General features: G+C 37.2%; 2 protein-coding genes across 9 annotated transcripts in view; one reads left to right on the top strand and one right to left on the bottom strand.

The window, feature by feature from the left end:
- Positions 1 to 6,841, top strand: part of NRPC1 (nuclear RNA polymerase C1) — a 67,708-nt gene extending 60,867 nt beyond the window's left edge. For both annotated transcript variants that reach the window (XM_039116935.3, XM_039116936.3), the window contains exons 23-28: positions 902 to 1,057; positions 1,140 to 1,256; positions 1,385 to 1,452; positions 1,859 to 2,063; positions 2,206 to 2,408; positions 6,628 to 6,841. In XM_039116935.3, the coding sequence (XP_038972863.2) occupies positions 902 to 1,057; positions 1,140 to 1,256; positions 1,385 to 1,452; positions 1,859 to 2,063; positions 2,206 to 2,408; positions 6,628 to 6,679 (801 nt within the window). In that variant the 3' untranslated portion in view covers positions 6,680 to 6,841. The remainder of the gene's footprint in view (positions 1 to 901; positions 1,058 to 1,139; positions 1,257 to 1,384; positions 1,453 to 1,858; positions 2,064 to 2,205; positions 2,409 to 6,627) is intronic.
- Positions 6,842 to 9,024: 2,183 nt separating this feature from the next.
- On the bottom strand, positions 9,025 to 17,806 carry LOC103716675 (uncharacterized). Of its 7 annotated transcripts, none has more exons than XM_088702854.2 (5): positions 17,434 to 17,800; positions 9,856 to 9,969; positions 9,617 to 9,742; positions 9,428 to 9,485; positions 9,025 to 9,329 (listed from the first exon to the last, which is right to left on the bottom strand). In XM_088702854.2, exons 1-5 carry the CDS (start codon positions 17,730 to 17,732, stop codon positions 9,294 to 9,296), a joined length of 633 nt encoding a protein of 210 aa, XP_088558980.2. In that variant the 5' UTR covers positions 17,733 to 17,800; the 3' UTR covers positions 9,025 to 9,293. The 7 variants fall into 7 exon arrangements, with proteins under 7 accessions (XP_088558980.2, XP_038972866.2, XP_038972865.2 ...); XM_039116938.3 differs by having other exon boundaries at positions 9,025 to 9,326; positions 9,889 to 9,969; positions 17,434 to 17,790; XM_039116937.3 differs by having other exon boundaries at positions 9,889 to 9,969; positions 17,434 to 17,789.
- Between the last annotated feature and the right edge of the window lie 1,592 nt (positions 17,807 to 19,398).

The raw sequence follows: 19,398 nt of genomic DNA, 5'->3' as shown, positions 1-19,398 counted from the left end.
ATTGGGAAAGCCAACAATATAAAAGAAGGGTTATAAAGCTTGCTGTTCATGTTCATGTTGTTGTCCCAGAATCCGATCCATAACTCATCGATTTTTGTGTGAATGGCCCTTTTTTATCTGGAGTAAATTTTCCAGTCAAGTAGTAAATGAGACGACTTTCAAAATGCATATTTTAATTACCTCTAATGAAGATAAAACTAATAGTATGATGATATGGTCCATACCATTGTCACATTTTGTGAAGGTTATCTTTTCTGGTCAATGATAACCATGGCAATTCTTCCAAAATGTTGAAGAGGCTAAGTACTTATTTTGATATGTAATCAATGGACCTTGAAATGTACATTTTTCTAATACTACAGGATGCCCATGATATGCAGCTACACATGTAGTCTAAAGTTGGTCTTTCACTAATGCCCATCATTTTACTACAAAGACACATTTAATCCCATCACAAAATTTGAAACTATTAAACATGCTATATATCTTTCTCGTGAAATTAACGCAAAAACGGATAGGATCATTAGATGTTCTGCATTAATCTTTCATACATATTTAGAAGGGTTCTATTGGTTGCTTCAAAATTTTCCATTGGAAGTGGTTATTCACGCCTTCCTCCCACATCTTAAGTAGTTCATGAGTAGTTTTAAGTAGCTAAACAGCCTTGCTAGCATGATGCATCTTCTATTTCTTTTGTTGATTTGTGACACCAATTGACCTGCAGAATGATTGCCTTCCATAAATCATTAGAAGATGCTGAAGTTGAATATGATGGTCCATGCTGATCTGTATATGATGATTTGATTAATCCACTTTTCTTTGCTATTTATGTCCAAATATCCATATTTCGTAAAATACTATGTTGAAGCTGGATGATTGTTGACCTCATTTGATTGTGCAGGTTGCTAAAGCCATAAAGATTGTACTGAAATCCAGTCAGCCTTATATAGCTGTTAAACTTGACATGGAACGAATTGAAGCCTTGCATATGAGAATTTCTTCCCAGTCTGTACAACAGGCAATCCTGAATCATCCAAAAATAAAATTAAAACCTGAGGTATGAAGATATCCTTACCTTAGACCCCTGCAATCATTCTTTCCATGCTGCACTGGGTCTTCATCATGCAGCTTGCTTGCAGCATATCCGTGTCCTTGGAAACAACAATCTGAAAATATACCCTCCTGAAGCAGATAGGAGTAAACTACAATTTGAGCTGCATTCTTTGAAAGCTGTGCTTCCAAAGGTTATCGTGAAGGTAAACTTATGTTTCTGCCCCTTGATAGTCAATTTTAAGAAACTCTTTGATGACAGAGTTTCATCCTTTAGATGTAAGATTTTGTTAAGGAAGGGAATCCTTATGCTTTTTTTGTAATTGATGCTCAGGGTATTGCAACTGTTGAGCGTGCAGTTATCAATAATACTAATGGAGTATACAACCTGCTAGTTGAAGGGTTTGTCTGACTTGTGTTCCTGTTCATGCACTATGCTTTTTGAATTGAATATTCTAGTTCTTCATATTCCACCCTGATGCTTTGGTCAACCATGGACTTCCTCAATGACAGTAATCAAATAGGAAGTGAACGTAACAAATTCTATAAAGCACTCTGATTTGGCATCAGCACTAAAATGCTTTCTTAATTATATATTTCGGACAGCCAGAATTAATTGAGTTATTTGAATAATAAATATGGGTTTATTTTTGTTCAATTCTGAAATTCTTTTCTTAAATATAAACAAAACTGAATGGATCAATAATCTTTTTTTGCAATCTTCCTAGTATAAATTTGTCCTACTATAATGGCACTCTTTTTAACAGTTCAAATGCATTGACTTACTATGCTCTATAAATATGTGCAGTACAAACCTTTTGGCAGTCATTGGCACCCCAGGAATCAATGGAAGTAAAACTAAAAGTAATCATGTCATTGAAGTACAGCAGACACTTGGAATTGAGGCTGCGAGACAGTGCATCATTAACGAAATTCAATATACAATGCGTAATCATGGCATGAGCATTGATGCACGGCATATGATGCTTCTGGCAGATTTGATGACTTACAGAGTAAGCATTATTTCATATTCCTGGTGTGTATGTCCGTGATGTAGATGCTGGGACTTGTTAATTGTGGCTTGTTTATCTTCAGCTCTTAGTATACATTTGCTTAGCAGGCATATTTGTCATTTATTGTGATTGCCTATGTCAGGGTGAAGTTCTTGGAATCACTAGATTTGGCATCTCAAAGATGAAAGACAGTGTTCTGATGCTAGCATCATTTGAGAAAACTGCAGAACACCTGTTTAATGCTTCATACAATGGTAGGAATGATCAGATAGAGGGAGTAAGTGAATGTATTATAATGGGCATTCCGATGCAGCTGGGCACCGGAATACTTAAAGTTAGACAGAGGTATATACCTAAAACATCTTCATAATCTGCAGTAACACATTTAGGCCAAATGATATGCAATTATGATTGTTGCATCAGCATTTGCATGTTCGAGTCACCAATACATGTTCTTTGATATTCATATTATCCTTATGTGGCTATATATGCATCAACTGGATTCGGATAACATTTTGGTGTCATTTATCACTATATATAGTGTGATTATTTGGACATGCCCATGTACATACGTACACATACATAGATACATACATAGATACATACATATGTACATATACACACACACATATACATATACATATATATGTATATATGTATATATACGTATACATATATATATATATATGTGTGTGTGTGTGTGTGTATGTACATATATATATATATATATATATATATATATATATATATATATATATATATATATATATATGTATATGTATATGTGTGTATATATATATATATATGTGTGTCTATATATATATATATCACATTACAAATTACAAGTGTTCTATTTTCTGTTCTAAGGAAAGAGGACATGTGAGGGCAAACATTTATTTGAAATGTATGGTTCGCAACATTTTTCATTAATAACCAGCTTGACAGTTAGTCATGTCAAGCCCTCCGCATGATAGACCTTTTTGTGAGTAAATGTGTTCATTGAGAAACTACATTGTGACTTTATGAGCTGTGATACGTGTCTTATGCTTTTTAAAAAAAAAATTAATGTGGTGATTCAAATGTAGTAATTTAATCAAGGATTTGAACCAAGGACTGTTGTGCCGAAGTCGAGGCCTGGACAGTTTGCTCAATGGGATGGGTAGGTACGGCCTTGTGCCATTCCGTGTCGGGCTTGTACTGACATGATAGAGGGGGCGGGAGGAGAGGGAGAATGGGAGAGAGGAAAAGAGAGAAGGGGGAGAGAGAGAGGGAGAGAGGAGGGTGGCAGAGGCCGGTGGAGGGCCGGCGAGCTGCGCGAAGGGGTCGAGCAAATAGGGGAACTAGAGACGGAGCCCCTCCTCTGCAGCTCCCCATCCCTCTGCCGGCCGGCCTCCACCTCCCTCTCTCTTCCTTCCTCTCCCTCCCTCCCCTGCTCTCTCTTTTTTTCTCTCTTTCCTTCTCCTTCTCCCCCTCCATCGCCAGTTTCTAATTTGGGTTCGTGGAACCGTCCCAGTCCGCTGTCGGTAGGGCTCGGTACGCCCCAAACTAGATAGTTCGGGACGGTTCCGCCGACCATGATCTAAACCTTTAAAAGGTATATAATGTTTTTCCTCTTGCCGAGTCAAAAACAAGGACCCTTGTCCAGAACTGATTCTCGTATTTGTGTCCATACAACACTATCTATGATATTGCCGTTATAATCATCATTAGCAAACTAAGAGTGTTCTTTGAATCTATGATTGGTTCTATTACATGTGCACACATTCATATGAGTTAGACCCCGCACACACATATACATACATGAGTTATAGACCATGCACTAAATGTTAAAACTTTGAGAACAGATTTAAAAGATTTAATGATTCCAAAAACAATGATGGTTCACTCAAATTGGAGATCCACACACATACAACACCATTAAGAGTCTATACCCTTAAAAGAAAAGGCAAAATAGCACGATTTTTTGCTCTTCAAGTAACATCACTAATGATATTGTCGTCATAACGTCATTAGCAAGTTGAGAATGTTGTTTAAATCTCTAATAGGTGCCATAACATGCATATTTGCGCTTGCATTTGTGTGCATGCACGAGTTAGACCTAAGGTTCAAAATATCAAGGATCAATATTAATGTTTACCATCCAGACTCCATACCGGTACCATCATATTACAGTATTAGTATGCAGTACGGTACGAGATGATGAGGCAGACTGCATATCAGTATAGTATGCCTGGGACTGTACGGTACTGATCGGTATGGTGAACCTTGATTGATACCATATCGAGAAAGGTGGGTGCAGTACGTGTCATCGCATTAAGGATTGTGCGGGCAAAAGGTATTGATGGATACATATAAATACACCCCAAAGCCCTTGTATGGCCTTTTCTGGCCTCCAAACTTTATATCTAGATTTTCTTTAATAACATTTTCATAAGAAATAAGATAGGAATATCGAGTTAAATACTCCAGTCAAGGTTTTTTTGTGCTAAAATCATGACATGCTAAAATATCGCACGTCACTTAATTTGCAATCTAAAATACATTTTAAAGATTCACATGTCAAAATTAGCAACTAAAATGAAAGTAAAGAACGAATATTATTTATAGTGTTATTTAATAATAGTAGCAAAAAATATTATTTATAACGTTATTTAATAATAATAGCATCTGAACCCCCAAATCATTCTAATTAGTGCTTCTAATTTCTACCATCAACAAGCACTAAGGGCATGTTTGGTTAGAAGTTGGACTCTGAAATGGAAATGTGAATGAGTGACTAAATAGCTTTAGCTTACTTATCCATATTTTAATCAATTTTTTTTTTTCAAAATTTGTATAGCATGTTCTGAAGTGCAAGTTTGTTGCATGAACTAATTCCATTTGGTTCATTAATTTATCTTCTCTTTTTTTTGTTGATTTAGAAGCATTCTTTAAACATATATATTTTTTGATGATTAAAAATATAATTAGTTAAAAATTTATGATAATTTCAATTTTGGCTAGTGGAACCTGGGCATGTCAAAAGAGTACCAATTGTGCGTCAAATTTTTTGGCAATATGCACCTATCGCTAGAGCAAAAATAGTTGTAGACTGGTCAATCTAGTGTGAAAACCCTTTTAGTGATTCATCTCTCTTCTCATTTCTGCTTTCAAGTAGTGGAAATTAAGAGAGAATCATCCCGTCACCTACTTCCCGAGCAATACCCAAGTGTACCACTCGGTTTAAGTGGTTCAATGTCAATTTAGGATAAACCAACCTTGATGCACTCCTGAACCATGGGATTCTCCTCAGTTTAGGTGCTTCGGACTGTTTCTGTCTAAAACAAGGTTCCATGTAGCGAACCAAGACTTGCCCTTTTTAGGAGGCCCCAAATGGCACGTATCAAGACATGCATGCTGAACTGCTTGGGATTTCAAATGCTGGCTAGACCACACAGAAGCATATACATATGAGTTAAGACTACATGCTAAAGGTTCAAGCTTTGACAAAAAAATTTAAAAGATTTACCAATTCAAGAAACAATGATGGGGCATTCAAATTGAAGATGCACACGAGTCAGACTATATACTAAATGTTAGAACTTTGACAAGAAATTTAAATGATTTAACAATTTCAAAAACAACAATGGGTTACTCAAATTGAAGATCCACACCATTGGGTTTGATCTATACTTTCAAAAATGGGTCAAATATCATTTAGTTTAGAGATCTTTAAGCTTCTTCAAATGAGTACAATTAATGGATGGCTTTATTTGTGCTAGTAGGCCAAGTACATGATAGGGCAGACATATGTATGAATTGTAAAGTAAGGCATGTATCAAGCTATACTCAATAACCACTACTGATAAGTAAACATTAGTTTTATGTACCTCTACATGGTTTCTGCATTGTTCCTTTTTTTTTTTTAATGCACAATATGGTCTTACCTCGCAGACCCAAGGAAAGTCGAAGGAATGTGATTTCGAAATTTACCATGGTTTGGCAGTCATACCTTTTAATACTTGGATATATAGTTTTTCTAGCTTTAGAATATGCTATGTTGTTCTTAAAAGGATTGTCTAGGTTTTCTTTTGTTGCTGATATCTGTATAAGGTAGTTTGTATTTGAGATCAAATGGGTGTATTCCCTTTGTGTACCTATAAAAGAAATATCACCAGCATAGTTGCATCATCAAATCATAAAGTTTGAAATGACCCAAACATGTGATGCATTCTCTCTGCTTCTAAACGACTCCAAAGGCAAGGAGGGCAACCTAGTAGGCTACCTGCAAAGACCAACAAATATAAAGTCCAGGAGAAGAATTTAACAGTGCCGCAATTAGCAACTAGCTGTCAACCAAGTTTTCAATGCCTGAACCTTGTGAAGTGTGTTAGAAGATATATGATAATTTGAAAATATTTTTATCTTTGGTCCATAGATGGGCTGTTGCACATCAGGCATCGAATTTTTGGTGGGTAAATAGGTCAGGATTCTAGAAATGAACAATCTTCTTTGATAAATATATTTTGATTATGCATGCTTTATTTAGAAAGTTGGGTTAATTAGTCAAATTTTGTGATGGCAGGGTTGAGCAGCTTCCGGAACTTACTTACAGGCCTGATCCAATTATATGTTGAAATCTAGCAAGCTTAATGCATCTTTGACATGTATATGAACAGCAGTTCTTGTATTGGAACTATGCAATCAGTATATGATTTCATACTAACAGGTATATGAAGTTTCTTCATTATGCACTTTTTGAAGAGGCATATATGAAAAATGCCATGTGGATTTATTAATGGGTTCGGTGAAACCTTTTATGCTGATTGTGAAGAAAACTTGACCCACCCCCTTGGGATATGTGCGCAACACCATTTCAGCCAGGTATGGCACATTCGTAGTCCATGCTTTTTTCTCCCTTCAACGATATCACATGCCAGGCTAAGCAAATGTAGTGCAACATTTTTGATACTAGACATCGCACAGAGTTTTGCGAGGCTTCTATTGATTCTCAGTGCAGTAATCCGGCACTGACATATCCTTCATGCTGGGATTAGCATGGATACATTTAGGAGATAACCTTCTGTATGGCTTGGTTTTTTCCTAAAGCTGCAATGCTGATACGTCTGATGATCTAATCTCCGGACTTCTTTAATTTGTCATCTAAGAATGTGGCTTTAGAATCTGTATGGAGTTCACCCATTTAACAACGATGAACTATTTCATGCTTGCCATGACAGTGTCGCTGATGATGCGGAAAAACTTGATTTTATTTCTTTTATGATCCCATGCATCATCTTGTAGTCGCTTTCTGTACTCTGCTTTGGTTAATGGACTCCCCAAGGAAGAATGGGCTGTTAGCACATCGCATGAGCTAGACAGAGTTGCAATGTAAAAGCTCTGCAGCAGCTCTTTGATTTAAGCTTAGGTAATACAGACCCTGTATTCAGAAAAATTGCTTCACGCAATCACCCAACATTATCATGCAATTTTCATATTTTTAAATCTGAGGCAATTTAAATCTGAGGTTCCCTTTTCATATTTTTTGCCAGGTAAATTAGTAATGCCTCTTGGTTTTTGTATCAGAGGCCTGGGTTCCAAAGCCACACGCGTGGCCATTACCGACAGGCCTCTTCCACATATATATTAGAGCAAAAAAGAAACAACATTGTAATATTCTTGTTTTTCTTGATACAAGGATCATGCTAGTTTCAAGCGAACAATTTTGAAGTGATGATTGGTGTAGGTGATACATGCGTATCCAAGAGAGTTGATGGGTGGAGCAAATACGGTAATGGATGAGAAAAACGAGGTTAAATGGATAATTGCACAATTATAAAAATGGTGATACGATACAAGCCCATTGACCCCCGACCCAACCCAAAAATAATAATATGATGGTCATGTTTTTCTTCTATGTCAAAAAGCAACGTTAAAACCAAAACGTGAAATGGATATTTACAGTCCCGATGAACGTTACTCTTCACAAATAGGCGGACTATAATCGAATAAGCATATTATTTAGCAATTATGCCTTTCTTATCTCATCTAGGTCAAGTGTTTTTTCGCTCCTTTATGGATGAGGCCTTGAGTGTTCTTTTTGTTTTTTCTTTTGCTGAAAGACCTCGAGTGTTCTTTTGACCACCCACATTTCTAGCATAAGCTACTTGAGCCTATTCTTAACCTTCCTACACAAAAACAAAAAACATATCAAATGCGAAAATTTCGAGATGATTTAAAAAGTTAATGATCAGTATTTATATATATATATATATATATATATATATATAGCAACAATAAATTGATGTTAACAATACATGATTGATGACTAATGAGGGCATCCTGTAGACAAATGTCTGGCATAAAGGCCTGCAATATGAACTTAAGCATTTTTAGTTTCAGAGTTTTCATTGTAAAATCACGTTCAGCCTCAAATTTCTTCTTTTTTTTAATTTGTCAACAAGGTCACTATATTAACCCACTTCAGGTAATTTGCTTACTAGCAAAGGAGACAGGTCACACGTAAACAGGTTTAAATCTAACAACTCATTTCTTTGATTAAGTCAAGGTCATGGACAGACCACATATAATTATTACATTTGGATGTTTCCTGTACTGATTTAGGAATGCACTCAAAATGCTGGAAATTTGTAAAAACAACTGATTTCACACCTGGGCCCTGTACAAACCCTGGGAATTGATTTCGCCCGAAGCATAGGACCAATGATCATCCATGACTTCTGTGTACCACTGGTGCCACAAAGGCCTTTGGTGATCTTATTGGCGTGGGTTGATCCCACCATGCCAAAAGCTTCTCAAGCTCAAGCATTTACATTTACTTTTCTAGTTAGAGACCAACATCTTGGGGCTAACATGAGATCTGCTCAAGGACCTCCTGGGTTAGGTAAATATCTCATGCCTTTCCCGACTAGAGAGGCACATTCAATCTGCTGGGCAATAAAGTATCAAACATATTGAGGCATATTGTGCAGTTTGTTCAGGACATCGTAGTATTAGCTTCAGAACAGATGTAGCAGCCATTTGAACCAGTCTAAATTTACAGACCGTCAGTATACTGAATCGTAATTCACCTATGATGGCCCACAAAATAGGCACACCACCAGCGTATCATACATGCCAAATGAAACAAAAAAGCCCTACAAGCAGGTCAGCACAAGGATGACGGTATGAAGGCAGTTAGTACCACAGAAAAGTAGCCAGAAGCACCGTGTACCGCTGAAGTATCGGCTCTCACGTCTTTCCTCCAGTCCTAGCCACAGCTGTCTTCTGGTTTGAACGTGGAAAAGAAAGCTTGTCAAAATCATCAGCAGATATTAATTCATTGATCTCCCATCCAATCAGCTGAAATACCATTAAATCATTACCGCGTCAGATTTGGCCTCGCCATTGGTTTGAGAAGAAGAATTAGATGTGTCTGGAAACCTGAAAGGCATAATATCATGCAAGAAACCAGCTTAAGTCACAATCACAGGGATCACCGCAATCATTTTTATGCATCATGTCAGCAGGATCTCAGCCAATACAAGCCAGAATTACAAGGATTAAGTACTTACCTGTTTGCTCTTGCCTTTCTTTTTTCTTCTTCCAAAGCATCAGGTTCGGGGTTCTGGATAAATCTTTCCAATCGAGCCTTCTTCTTTGCTTCCTCATCAGCTGGAGAGTATCCTGTGAGCCCAAACCTGAGAAATGACAAAAGATGATGCCTCAATGCTTGTCTAGTAGATTACCAATGATCTGAGAATGAGCAATGAACATGTTAGTGATCCATGTATTTGGAACGAGAACTAATCACAATTGATTTCGACAATGACACGCAAGATGAGACCTCTCTGCCCGTGCCTTTCTTTTCTGCTCCTCCAATTTTCCCTCGACAGTTTTACCAGATGAGATAGGTCCAGTGCCAAACCTGCCAAAGAAATGGCCCATAACTCATACATTCTTAGAGGACATGGTTTGGATGCGTCATCAATATTAAAAGCAACTTTTATCAACCACAAAGAAACCAATATCAATAGGTCAAAGGCTTAAATATCATAGGACAAGTAATGTTTGCCTAAGAAAGTAAACATACAAAAATATAGCGGCCAGTAGATAGTTCAGCAGACCTCATCAAAAGAAGCAGAAAGATAGATAGTTCGGCAGATATCATCAAAAGAAGCAGAAAGAATTTACCTAGACAACTAACATTTGCATGGCCAACATGAATGATTGTCGATGCAAGCAAGCAAGAAGGACGCACAGTTATATAAAAGGTCACAACAATCCATTATCAATGGATCCTTCCATACAATCAGTTACACGATGCAATTACAAGAAACATTGTGGGACTGCACATATCGACAAACTAAAGCAAATGGTAGAATGAGGAAGCAACAACTCGCCACCAGGGAAATGACAGATTAAAGAATGGAGATTCATATGCTATGATTAAATGACAAAAAACCTAGTTGTGAGAAATCTGAATTGCGCTCTGATTGTCAAGATTAGAAAACATAAGATAGAGAGAGAAGGTAATGACTCAGGCATCGAATACAATAATGCTTGCAGAACACAAGCAACTACTAGCCAAGATATTGCCAGTGAGGAAGACAGCACTAGTTGATGATAAAATTTCAAATCAAAGAATGATTTGCTTGTAAACTAGAACCTTCTGCTTCAGTTGATCGGAAAAAAGAGACACATTTGTCAAGCAAGCAGAGAAATCAAAACGTAATCTAAAAACATGAGTGCAATCGAGAAATCTCAATGGTAACATAAAGGTCAAGAAACTAATAATGAGAGTGAAGATTCTTATAGATACAAAAATAACATGGGTCTGCCAAGAATTGGCACAAATAGAGGATGGACACCCTTTTCCCAACTTTTTTCCATCCTATCTTGAGTATCATGCCACCCCCATTTCCCTTTTCTTTTGAGTTATGAAGCATGGAAATGGATATTGGATACAAATATGACAGTTTCCTGGTATTGAAAACCTTCAAAAAAGTAGGATACAATACAGCTAGGATACGTCCATGAGAGCAATGTATGACTTATACATTCATATATGCATACATGCATACACAAGTATATAAATACATGCATGTAAAAAAGCATCTATAAAGTATAGTAGGTTAGCAAAATAATCCAATCCTTTACACAACAGTATGAACTTTTACAGATTCATCATGTAGTTATCATTCAACAACGCTAACCTATATTTCATAAGTACATATTAATGTTGTAAATTAAAAATTTAACTATTCATCATTTACATATTAATATTATAAACTATAAAATTGGCTATTCATCATAAAAAGGTTAATATCAAAAAAAGAATGCCCTCCCCCTCATTTTTTGAGATATCAAGGAAGTAATTGAGTATTCTGAGAAGTAGCTGAAGGTTTTTTTTTTTAACTTTGAAAAACAGGATATTTTTCACAAGTATATCTGAGAAGTATCCAACAAATATCAGTATCTAACATGTATCTAATATGACTACGGCATGTGATTTGAAGTTTCCATGCCTCTTTGCTAACGAGGCTAACCTAATTGGCCTGGGAACCTTAGTAGGCTATTTAAGAGGTGGTTGCATCAAAGCAATTGGAGTTTTGGCAGCGATTTGTTGGCTACTACCATTGCATCTTCTTCATCTTCTCCTAGTGCAGCACAATGTTTGATCTGAAGACCAAGCCTTCCTCAAGGTGGTTCGTTCTCCATGAGCCATGGAAGTGCACTTACGCACCTTCACTAACAGCAAAATCCTCACATCCAGTAAATTTCTCCATACTTCTCTTCAGTCATTCCTCTTCTCTACAGTTGTTCCTTGAAATCACCATATCTTTCATCTTCATTCCTATTCTGTGAGAGCCTCCTTGCATATTCTTTGTCACCGGACAGGCCCTAAAATCCTACTTGAGAGCCTCATCCAATATTAACCTAAAAATACTTGGTTTTGGTGTTTTGAATTCCTCTCTGCTTGAAATTTCTGTAGGATTTTTTTTTAAGCTTGATTTTTGTTTAATGTCTCTAAGTTTGATCATTTCATGCAAATCACTTGACTGGTCATCATCAGATTCGCACTTCATCTTATCTTTATCATCAGATTTGGAGATGTTTGTTGGCTGAAGTTAAAATCCATTAGTTCTGAATAATAAAAGGTTCCCTAAAATTGATTCTACTAAACTAACCCTTGAGTACATCAATAAGGATAATAGTCTCCTTCCGCCTTGCAACGTTCCTTGTTAAGAAAATAAGGATATAGCTTTCTTCCACCTTGCTAGAGGCATGTTTGGCATTGCTTTACATTCTTAAGAAGTAATTTTAAAGAATCACATTCATTTAACTTCGCAAATAGAAAGTGCCTTTTGGTATATTTGGTGTTTCGTAATTACATACCATAGAATCATTTTTTATCAATGAGCTTACTATATTTAGAAGACAAGGAGAAATCTAACAAAAGAAGCTAGAAGCTAGTTTTTTCTAGCTTCTTTTAGAAGTGCTCTTTTGGCTTCTACTTCTTGTAGAAGCACTTCTCAGATGATATTACCAAACAGTTAATTTCTTCGGAAGCACTTTTCTACCTGTAAATTGACAGAGCACTTTTTTTAAGCAACACCAAGCATGCCCTACGTTTTTTTTTTCCAGTCTCTAACCTCTTAGAAATGTACCCATGATTTTCTCATAAGAACCAACAAGAACCACATCATTGGTTGCAACCGACACTAAAAATTTGGACAAAGGAATTCAAGGGTTGTTCCTTTACTCTCATAATGAGTTTCAAGCATTGATATTGGCAGAAGTGTCTGTCAGCAGCAAGTACAACACATGATATTTGGTGCTGAGCTTTGCTAAAAGAAATATTCAAAGTCTTGACAGTTAAAAATCCATTTTAATTAAAGAATATTGGTACATGCTATACTGACCCTATGCCAATACTAGCTTGCCACTTGAAAGACTGGCACGTAAAACCTTGGTGGTAATTCTTTCCAACTTTGCTAAGGTTTCTTCCTATTTTTACTTCCTCATAATGTATCCATTAATTTAGCATAAGACCCCAAAGAATCATGTCATTGTTGGTAGCGAAAACTAAAAAGTAGGATGGAGAATCATAAGGGTTGTGCCCCCTATCCAACGGTCTTTTTTTAGCCTATTTAGGAAAGTAGATTTATAGAAATTTCACAAGTATTTTATAAAGGAACCCATATATTTCAAAGATCACAATTTTCATAAAATCAGATTTCTTGATAGCATCTTTATTTTTGTGTAAATCTCACAAATGATCAAAGAGCACTTGAAGATCTCAGTGCACAAACTTGCACATCCTCTATAAAACAAACGATTAAACTTCTATAAAGTTGTTAAGATGATTGAAATGTAGTTGCTGTCCACCTTCTATAATGTTTGTTGCTATCATTAAATTTCCTATGAACAAGAAATGGCATACGCACTTTGTTGTTAGCAAGCAACCCAAAATCATGACATAGAATTTTAGGGGTTTGCCCAAGCTGAATGCTCACAAGAAAATTCTTTAGTCTAACTTTGGCATGAAATCTGTCATTCAAAAAGATTTTCCAACTCACAAAGACATTTTAATGAAAGCATGAAAATGCAACATTATGTCTCATGATAACAACATTGTCTTCCACAAAAAGTATATTTTGTCTATCATAATAACAATATATGCATCAGACCTTCATACATCACTAACAGTATATGCATCAAGGTTCAATTATTCCAGAAAAATAATCAGCAACGTAACAAAAATAAGCACAGCATCATAAATTAAATGAATGAAACATATGCATATTAATACAAATAAATGCAGCAAACGTTCTATTATACCAGGAAAAAAGGCAGCCACATAATTAAAAAAAAAAATCACAGCAGACGTTGAGATTAAGATTTAAGAGTGAACATTAGCTCCCTCAATCCTCCAACTTCACCAAGAAACCCAACCATCATACAAAGTACGAAGAGCAGGAAAGGGAAAAAAAATCAAGAATCCAAAAGGAAAAATGGTCTCCATCAATGCCAGAGAAGAATGATGGGAAAACAAAAGGTTTTGGAGGAAGAATGAAGAAGATCCAAGGAAAAGAACATTGCCCTATGTACACTAGAAATGCTGCTGCAAATGCCTGTTTCTTGCTGCCAGTTTCCTAGCACAGACAACACTCCTCTCTCACTCTTCTCTTCATCTCTTCCCTCCTCTCTCAAATAGATAAGAGATTATCACACAGGAAAGGATGGAGACCAGCTGAATTTAGCTTAAGTTATTGGATGCAAACCTGGGTAACAAACCTGCTTTACCTGAGCTCAATAAACAGCTAGCAGATTTAAAGAACCCTAGAGGTATCCCAGGAATATCAGGATGCATTTTACAAGTACCTTGACCACATTTTAATTATAAAAAATCATGACAGATTTCAGTGCTTGAGATGGATCGAGGTAGTAGCCAGCATGCCAATATGTATTTCTATGAACAAGTGGTGTTTTGGACTACCCAGGCTCCAAGATTGATACTTCACGTATCAAGCCTTTTCCCAATTATTTGGAGTCAGCATTATAGATCCTCATTCATCCAGTATTTCTATTTACAGCCACTTCTGATGTTATTTACAGAGAACACCCCAATGTTCATGCGTATCAAATATGGATAATTTCATTGTTGTTGACAGGTTTTCATGACTGGCTGTCCGCCTGACTTCATGTCCTAAACTATTACTTTCATTTTGCTTGATTAGCAAATTTTCAATTTCCTGCATTCCATACCATTTAACTTAAACCCATGTATGAGTATGGAGACAACAATATCTCCAAACAACAGTCAAAAGAAAATCTCTTTGAGATTTCTCAACTCCAGAAACATTCACTAAATGCATCTTGAAGGAAATGTGATAAATAGAAAATAAGAAATAGTGGGGTATTAAATGCAAAGCTTCCTCCCAATCAGTTCTCTCTCAATAGGCAAGTTACTTCTCCAAGCACTTTTAGTTCCAAGTGTTAGATTATTAGTAGTGGAGACAAGATATATAGACAGGAAAATGAGAGAGTAGATATTACAAGTGCATATCTTCCTCCCAAATAAGTACTCCTCTAGGAGGCAAGATTCTTTTCAGGCTGTTGTAATTCCAATTCCAATATTATTGAAGATAGCAACACTATTAGTAGGAAGCAATAACTGAAAGAGAAAAGAAGTCATCCATGAAACTAATTAATTTGGCTAAGAAAATGCTCACCCTATCACCTTAAAGCAATGCTCACTTAGGTGACAAATCAACAAGTAAGACATACATTCAAAACAAGATAAAAGACAGAGATGTCATTCTACCAATTGAAGGTAAAATAACAGCATAAAGGAAGGTCTTAGTGAAGGCCTCTTCGATCAAAGCAAAGTCACCCACACTCAACATGAGTCTAATAAATACTGCCTAAAAACCCTAATGAGTTATAGTGAAAGATAATACTTCATGGGGCTATTTTGTGGCCTTATAGATTGTTCTTTATCAAATTGTTTATGATTTTAATTCATAATTGTGGAATTCATTATATCCGATGGTTGTATTAGTGAGAGTGCTTAAATCTGGACCATTTGGTTGCATTTTCAAATCCTATGAGTGACAACAATGATGGAGCATTGTAGTTTATATCGTGCCCAATTAAGGGTTATTTATGGTGTCCGTGATGGGGTGGAACCCAAATCTAATTTAAACAATGGTGTAAGGTCTCACTCTACGGACCATCCAATTAACTTAGAGAGAGAGAGAGAGAGAGAGTTAAGACCATTGGATCATTTTTTTTGGACTAATGAGGTGCTATGATAGGACAGTTTAATCAACTTATTCAGTTAGTCTGGGATAACTATTGAGAGATTATGCATTCTCTCTCTCTCATTTTGCACCACCATTCCCCATTCTCACCATCACTCTTCTCTCATCTCCCTCTATTGGATGGAAGGCCATCATAGGGTGGATTGATAGAGGGGTATAGCAGAGGAAGAAACCTTCAATTAACTTTCTCTCCTCCATGTTTCATCTCAAAGGGCAGCAAGAAGCAGGTACGAAATCCTTTCCTTGAATTTCACATACGCATGATGTTGTTATTTCAGCATTTATTAGGTCATGGGAGATCTTCGGGCTCATGGTTTTGATCCCCAAAAACTTACAGTACTTTATCAGTCTTCTTGTACTATTGAAGTTAATTTTGGACATAAAATTGATGATAGCAAAAAATAAACCAGGCTTGTTCTTTGAAAATAGGCAACACAATATGGTTTAGCATGCATATTATGGATAAATCATACTTTATCACGTATGTTTTTGTTCCATAAATCTCCACTAATTTTTCCCATAACATAATGCATATGTAGCACTTTTTCCTATGACCATTTTATATCAAAACTAAAGTTTGCTCCCTAAAATCTATTGTTTATAGGATTTGACCACAGTCCATATTAACTTGTATTTCCCCTATAGCTATATTCTACTTTTAGATTTTCTTTTCTGTTCCTCAAAATCAATAGAAGCTATATTAAAATTAAAGTTTCTCTTTTCCAGCAAAAATTTCGAAGCACACATAGATGCATACATACATCGACATGCAAATGTACATACATGTTTTTGAGATTAGTAAAATGAAAAAAGATGGCAAGGGGAAAGAATAAAGAATAAAGGGCGGATACCCCGGTAATCAGGAAAAGTATTTTTGGAACTCAAACAATGGGAGCAATGCACCAGAGTTTCCTAAACCCTAATAAACATATTTGAGTCTTTAATCATCCATGTTTGAGTAAAAGCCACAGGAATGTGTCTCGGCACAGCTTTTGGAATTGTTGTGGGAGAAAAGAAGAAAATTTAGAGCAATCCATTTTTTCCGATATGAACACCAAATGCTGTTGTCAAACCAACTTTTTGAGAGAAAACTCACTTGAAGCTATCTCCTTTTACACCATCCTGTTTCATCCCTTGAATATTCTACACATCCAATCTCCTGAAGTTACAATCTTCATCTCACTCTCAGGCCCTGCCTCTCGTCCTCAATCAAATCTATAATCAGTTCAAGCCAAGCTTGAGATTTGACAGCAATTATCTCAGACATTCGTCTTTATAACAGGAGTTTTACTTCTAATCCCCCATGTCCCTTGATCCTCGAAAACTCTCCATTTCGCAAGTGAAAACAAAACTCAATTCAATTCTATATCAACAAAGAGAGGGGAGCAGGAAAGGAAGAGAAGACATAAACATTCATGAAGAAAGAATGCAGCAGACCACACCATCAAGTACCCGTAGTATCTAGTAATTACGAGAATCCCTAAACAGAAACCCTAACTATGAAGGGCACAAAGCGAAGAAAGAGAGAGGACATGATAAGCAGGGAGTTCAAAAAGTCATACCGCTGGGCTCGGGCAGAGCGCTTCTCCTCCTCCGAGAGCTGGACGGACATCCCGAAGCGCTCCGCCCGGCGGAGCTTCTTCTCGAGATCGGTGGCGGGTGGCGGCGCCGGCGGTCCCGACGTGGTGGTAGTCTGCGCGCTCGAGGGCTCGGCTCCTCCCTCCTCGCCGGCGGCAGGCGGCAGCAAAGGGGCAGGAGGGGTTTCGGGGCCCCCGGCGGTGGGAGGAGGAGTCACCGCCTCCGATTCTAGGGTTTTAGCGTTGCCAGGCTCGTTCTCTGTCTCCCCCATCTGCGACTCCATGAGGAGAGTAATGGTGAATGGTAGCGCCTTGCGCTGCGCGTTGGATTTTTAGAAAAAGGGCAACAGAGGGGCCGACGCCCTCTGATTTTTTTTTTTTTTTAATTTTCTAAAGTTTTTTTTATTTTTTTTGGGCAGCTGCCTATGCTACCCAGACAAGCACATAGACAGTAGAATCAAAAGAAAGAAAATGACAAAGCAATAAGGAGACGACCCCATGGTGTGGCCAGAAGACCTCTCCGAAATATTGGGCAGCATAGGTGGCAATTCAGTCGGCGGCTTTGTTCGCCTCTCGGTACACCAACACAATCCGAAATATGCTACAGTCCCCTACCATCCATCGGATATTACAGAGCAGAGAGCCTCCATCCCCCCTCTGCCTCTTACCCTGTATTCAGTCGATCACCATCGCTAAGTCTCCCTCCTAGATGATATGCTTAGCTAAGGCAACCGTCTTGCATAAGTGATGCCCTTCCATGCTGCTCTGAGCTCCGCTTCTACAACTATCAATCCGATGGTGCTTGGTCTCCAGCAACAATCAGCCTAAAATCATGACTCCGGATCACAACCACACCTGCTCTGCCTTCATTATTGGAAGCGCTACCATCGAAGTTTACCTTAAGATGATCGAGAGATGGGGGCTCCCAAATCATGTCCATAATGTTCCATGTATTGCATCATAATTGTGATATTGCATAAAATTTGCACGATACATGCATGTTTCCTTGTCACCATCACACAATATATTAACGGTCATATTGTAAAATAAGTCTTCTCTAGCTCAATAAAGAATCTCAACTCCCTGGTCGATTTTAACTAATATAGCTGTATTAAAAGGCAAATGAGTAATTTTATATGGCTAAACAAAGCCTTTAGCATTATCTCATTTGTGATCACATTACAGAAATGTTTCTACAAAATGTGTCATGTAATTAGGATGAATATTTTTGGACACCAATTAAGAAGAGAAAAGCCATAACACCCTCACATATGAATTGTGTTATAAGCTACTATATAACAAAATGATGCACATGGCATAGTTAGATATAGAAACACTTTCCAGGGGGAATATTTAAATATTCATGCTTTTTCATAGTTACATGCTTTTCCTAACCACAATTATTTATCGAGATTCCTCTTTATCCTTGAATTATTGATTTTTTCACCTTAAATATTCACTCAAAGTATTACGTACATTAATATTTAAATTATTTAGGAATAATTACAGTTTACCTACTTGAGGTTAGGTCTGATTTCATTAAGCCTATCTGTAGTTTGCAAAGTAGGACTTAACCTACCTAAGGTCAAATCTGTTAGATTCTGTCGTGCTCCGTTATCCATTTGTGGTTTGACAGGACACGAATTTATCTTTACAAAACGATTTCCTCTCATCTAAGGCTTATATCACGCAATTTGATCTTCCTTTCCTCCTCAAATCTCCAAGCTTAGTTCTCCAAATCCAAACCTTTTTCTTCAAATCCAAGACACCCTTCACTGAGGCTCCAAATCGGTCGGGTTGACCACAACCCGCCCCGTCCCGCCCCGACCCACTTTGACCCGATCCAACCCGATTTAAAAAACCTATAGAGCCGGGTTGGATTCTAAAATTGGACCTATTTCATTTTCTAGGTTAGGTCTAAGTTTACTAAATTCTAACCTGACACGACCC

The sequence above is a fragment of the Phoenix dactylifera genome, chromosome 8 (genome assembly GCF_051530095.1).
Source record: "Phoenix dactylifera cultivar Ajwa chromosome 8, Ajwa_hap1_PhDact_Kaust_v1.1, whole genome shotgun sequence".
Taxonomy (NCBI): Eukaryota; Viridiplantae; Streptophyta; class Magnoliopsida; order Arecales; family Arecaceae; genus Phoenix; species Phoenix dactylifera.
This window is presented reverse-complemented; position numbering and strand designations above follow the sequence as displayed.

Bases quoted from the DNA above. Each gene is read 5' to 3' on its own strand.
- LOC103716675 (XM_088702854.2), bottom strand. From the start codon at position 17,732: ATGGAGTCGCAGATGGGGGAGACAGAGAACGAGCCTGGCAACGCTAAA. The intron at 9,970-17,433 runs GTATGACTTTTT...TTTCTTTGGCAG, and splicing joins CGCTCTGCCCGAGCCCAGCG to GTTTGGCACTGGACCTATCT. The intron at 9,743-9,855 runs GTGATTAGTTCT...GTCATTTCTCAG, and splicing joins TGTCATTGTCGAAATCAATT to GTTTGGGCTCACAGGATACT.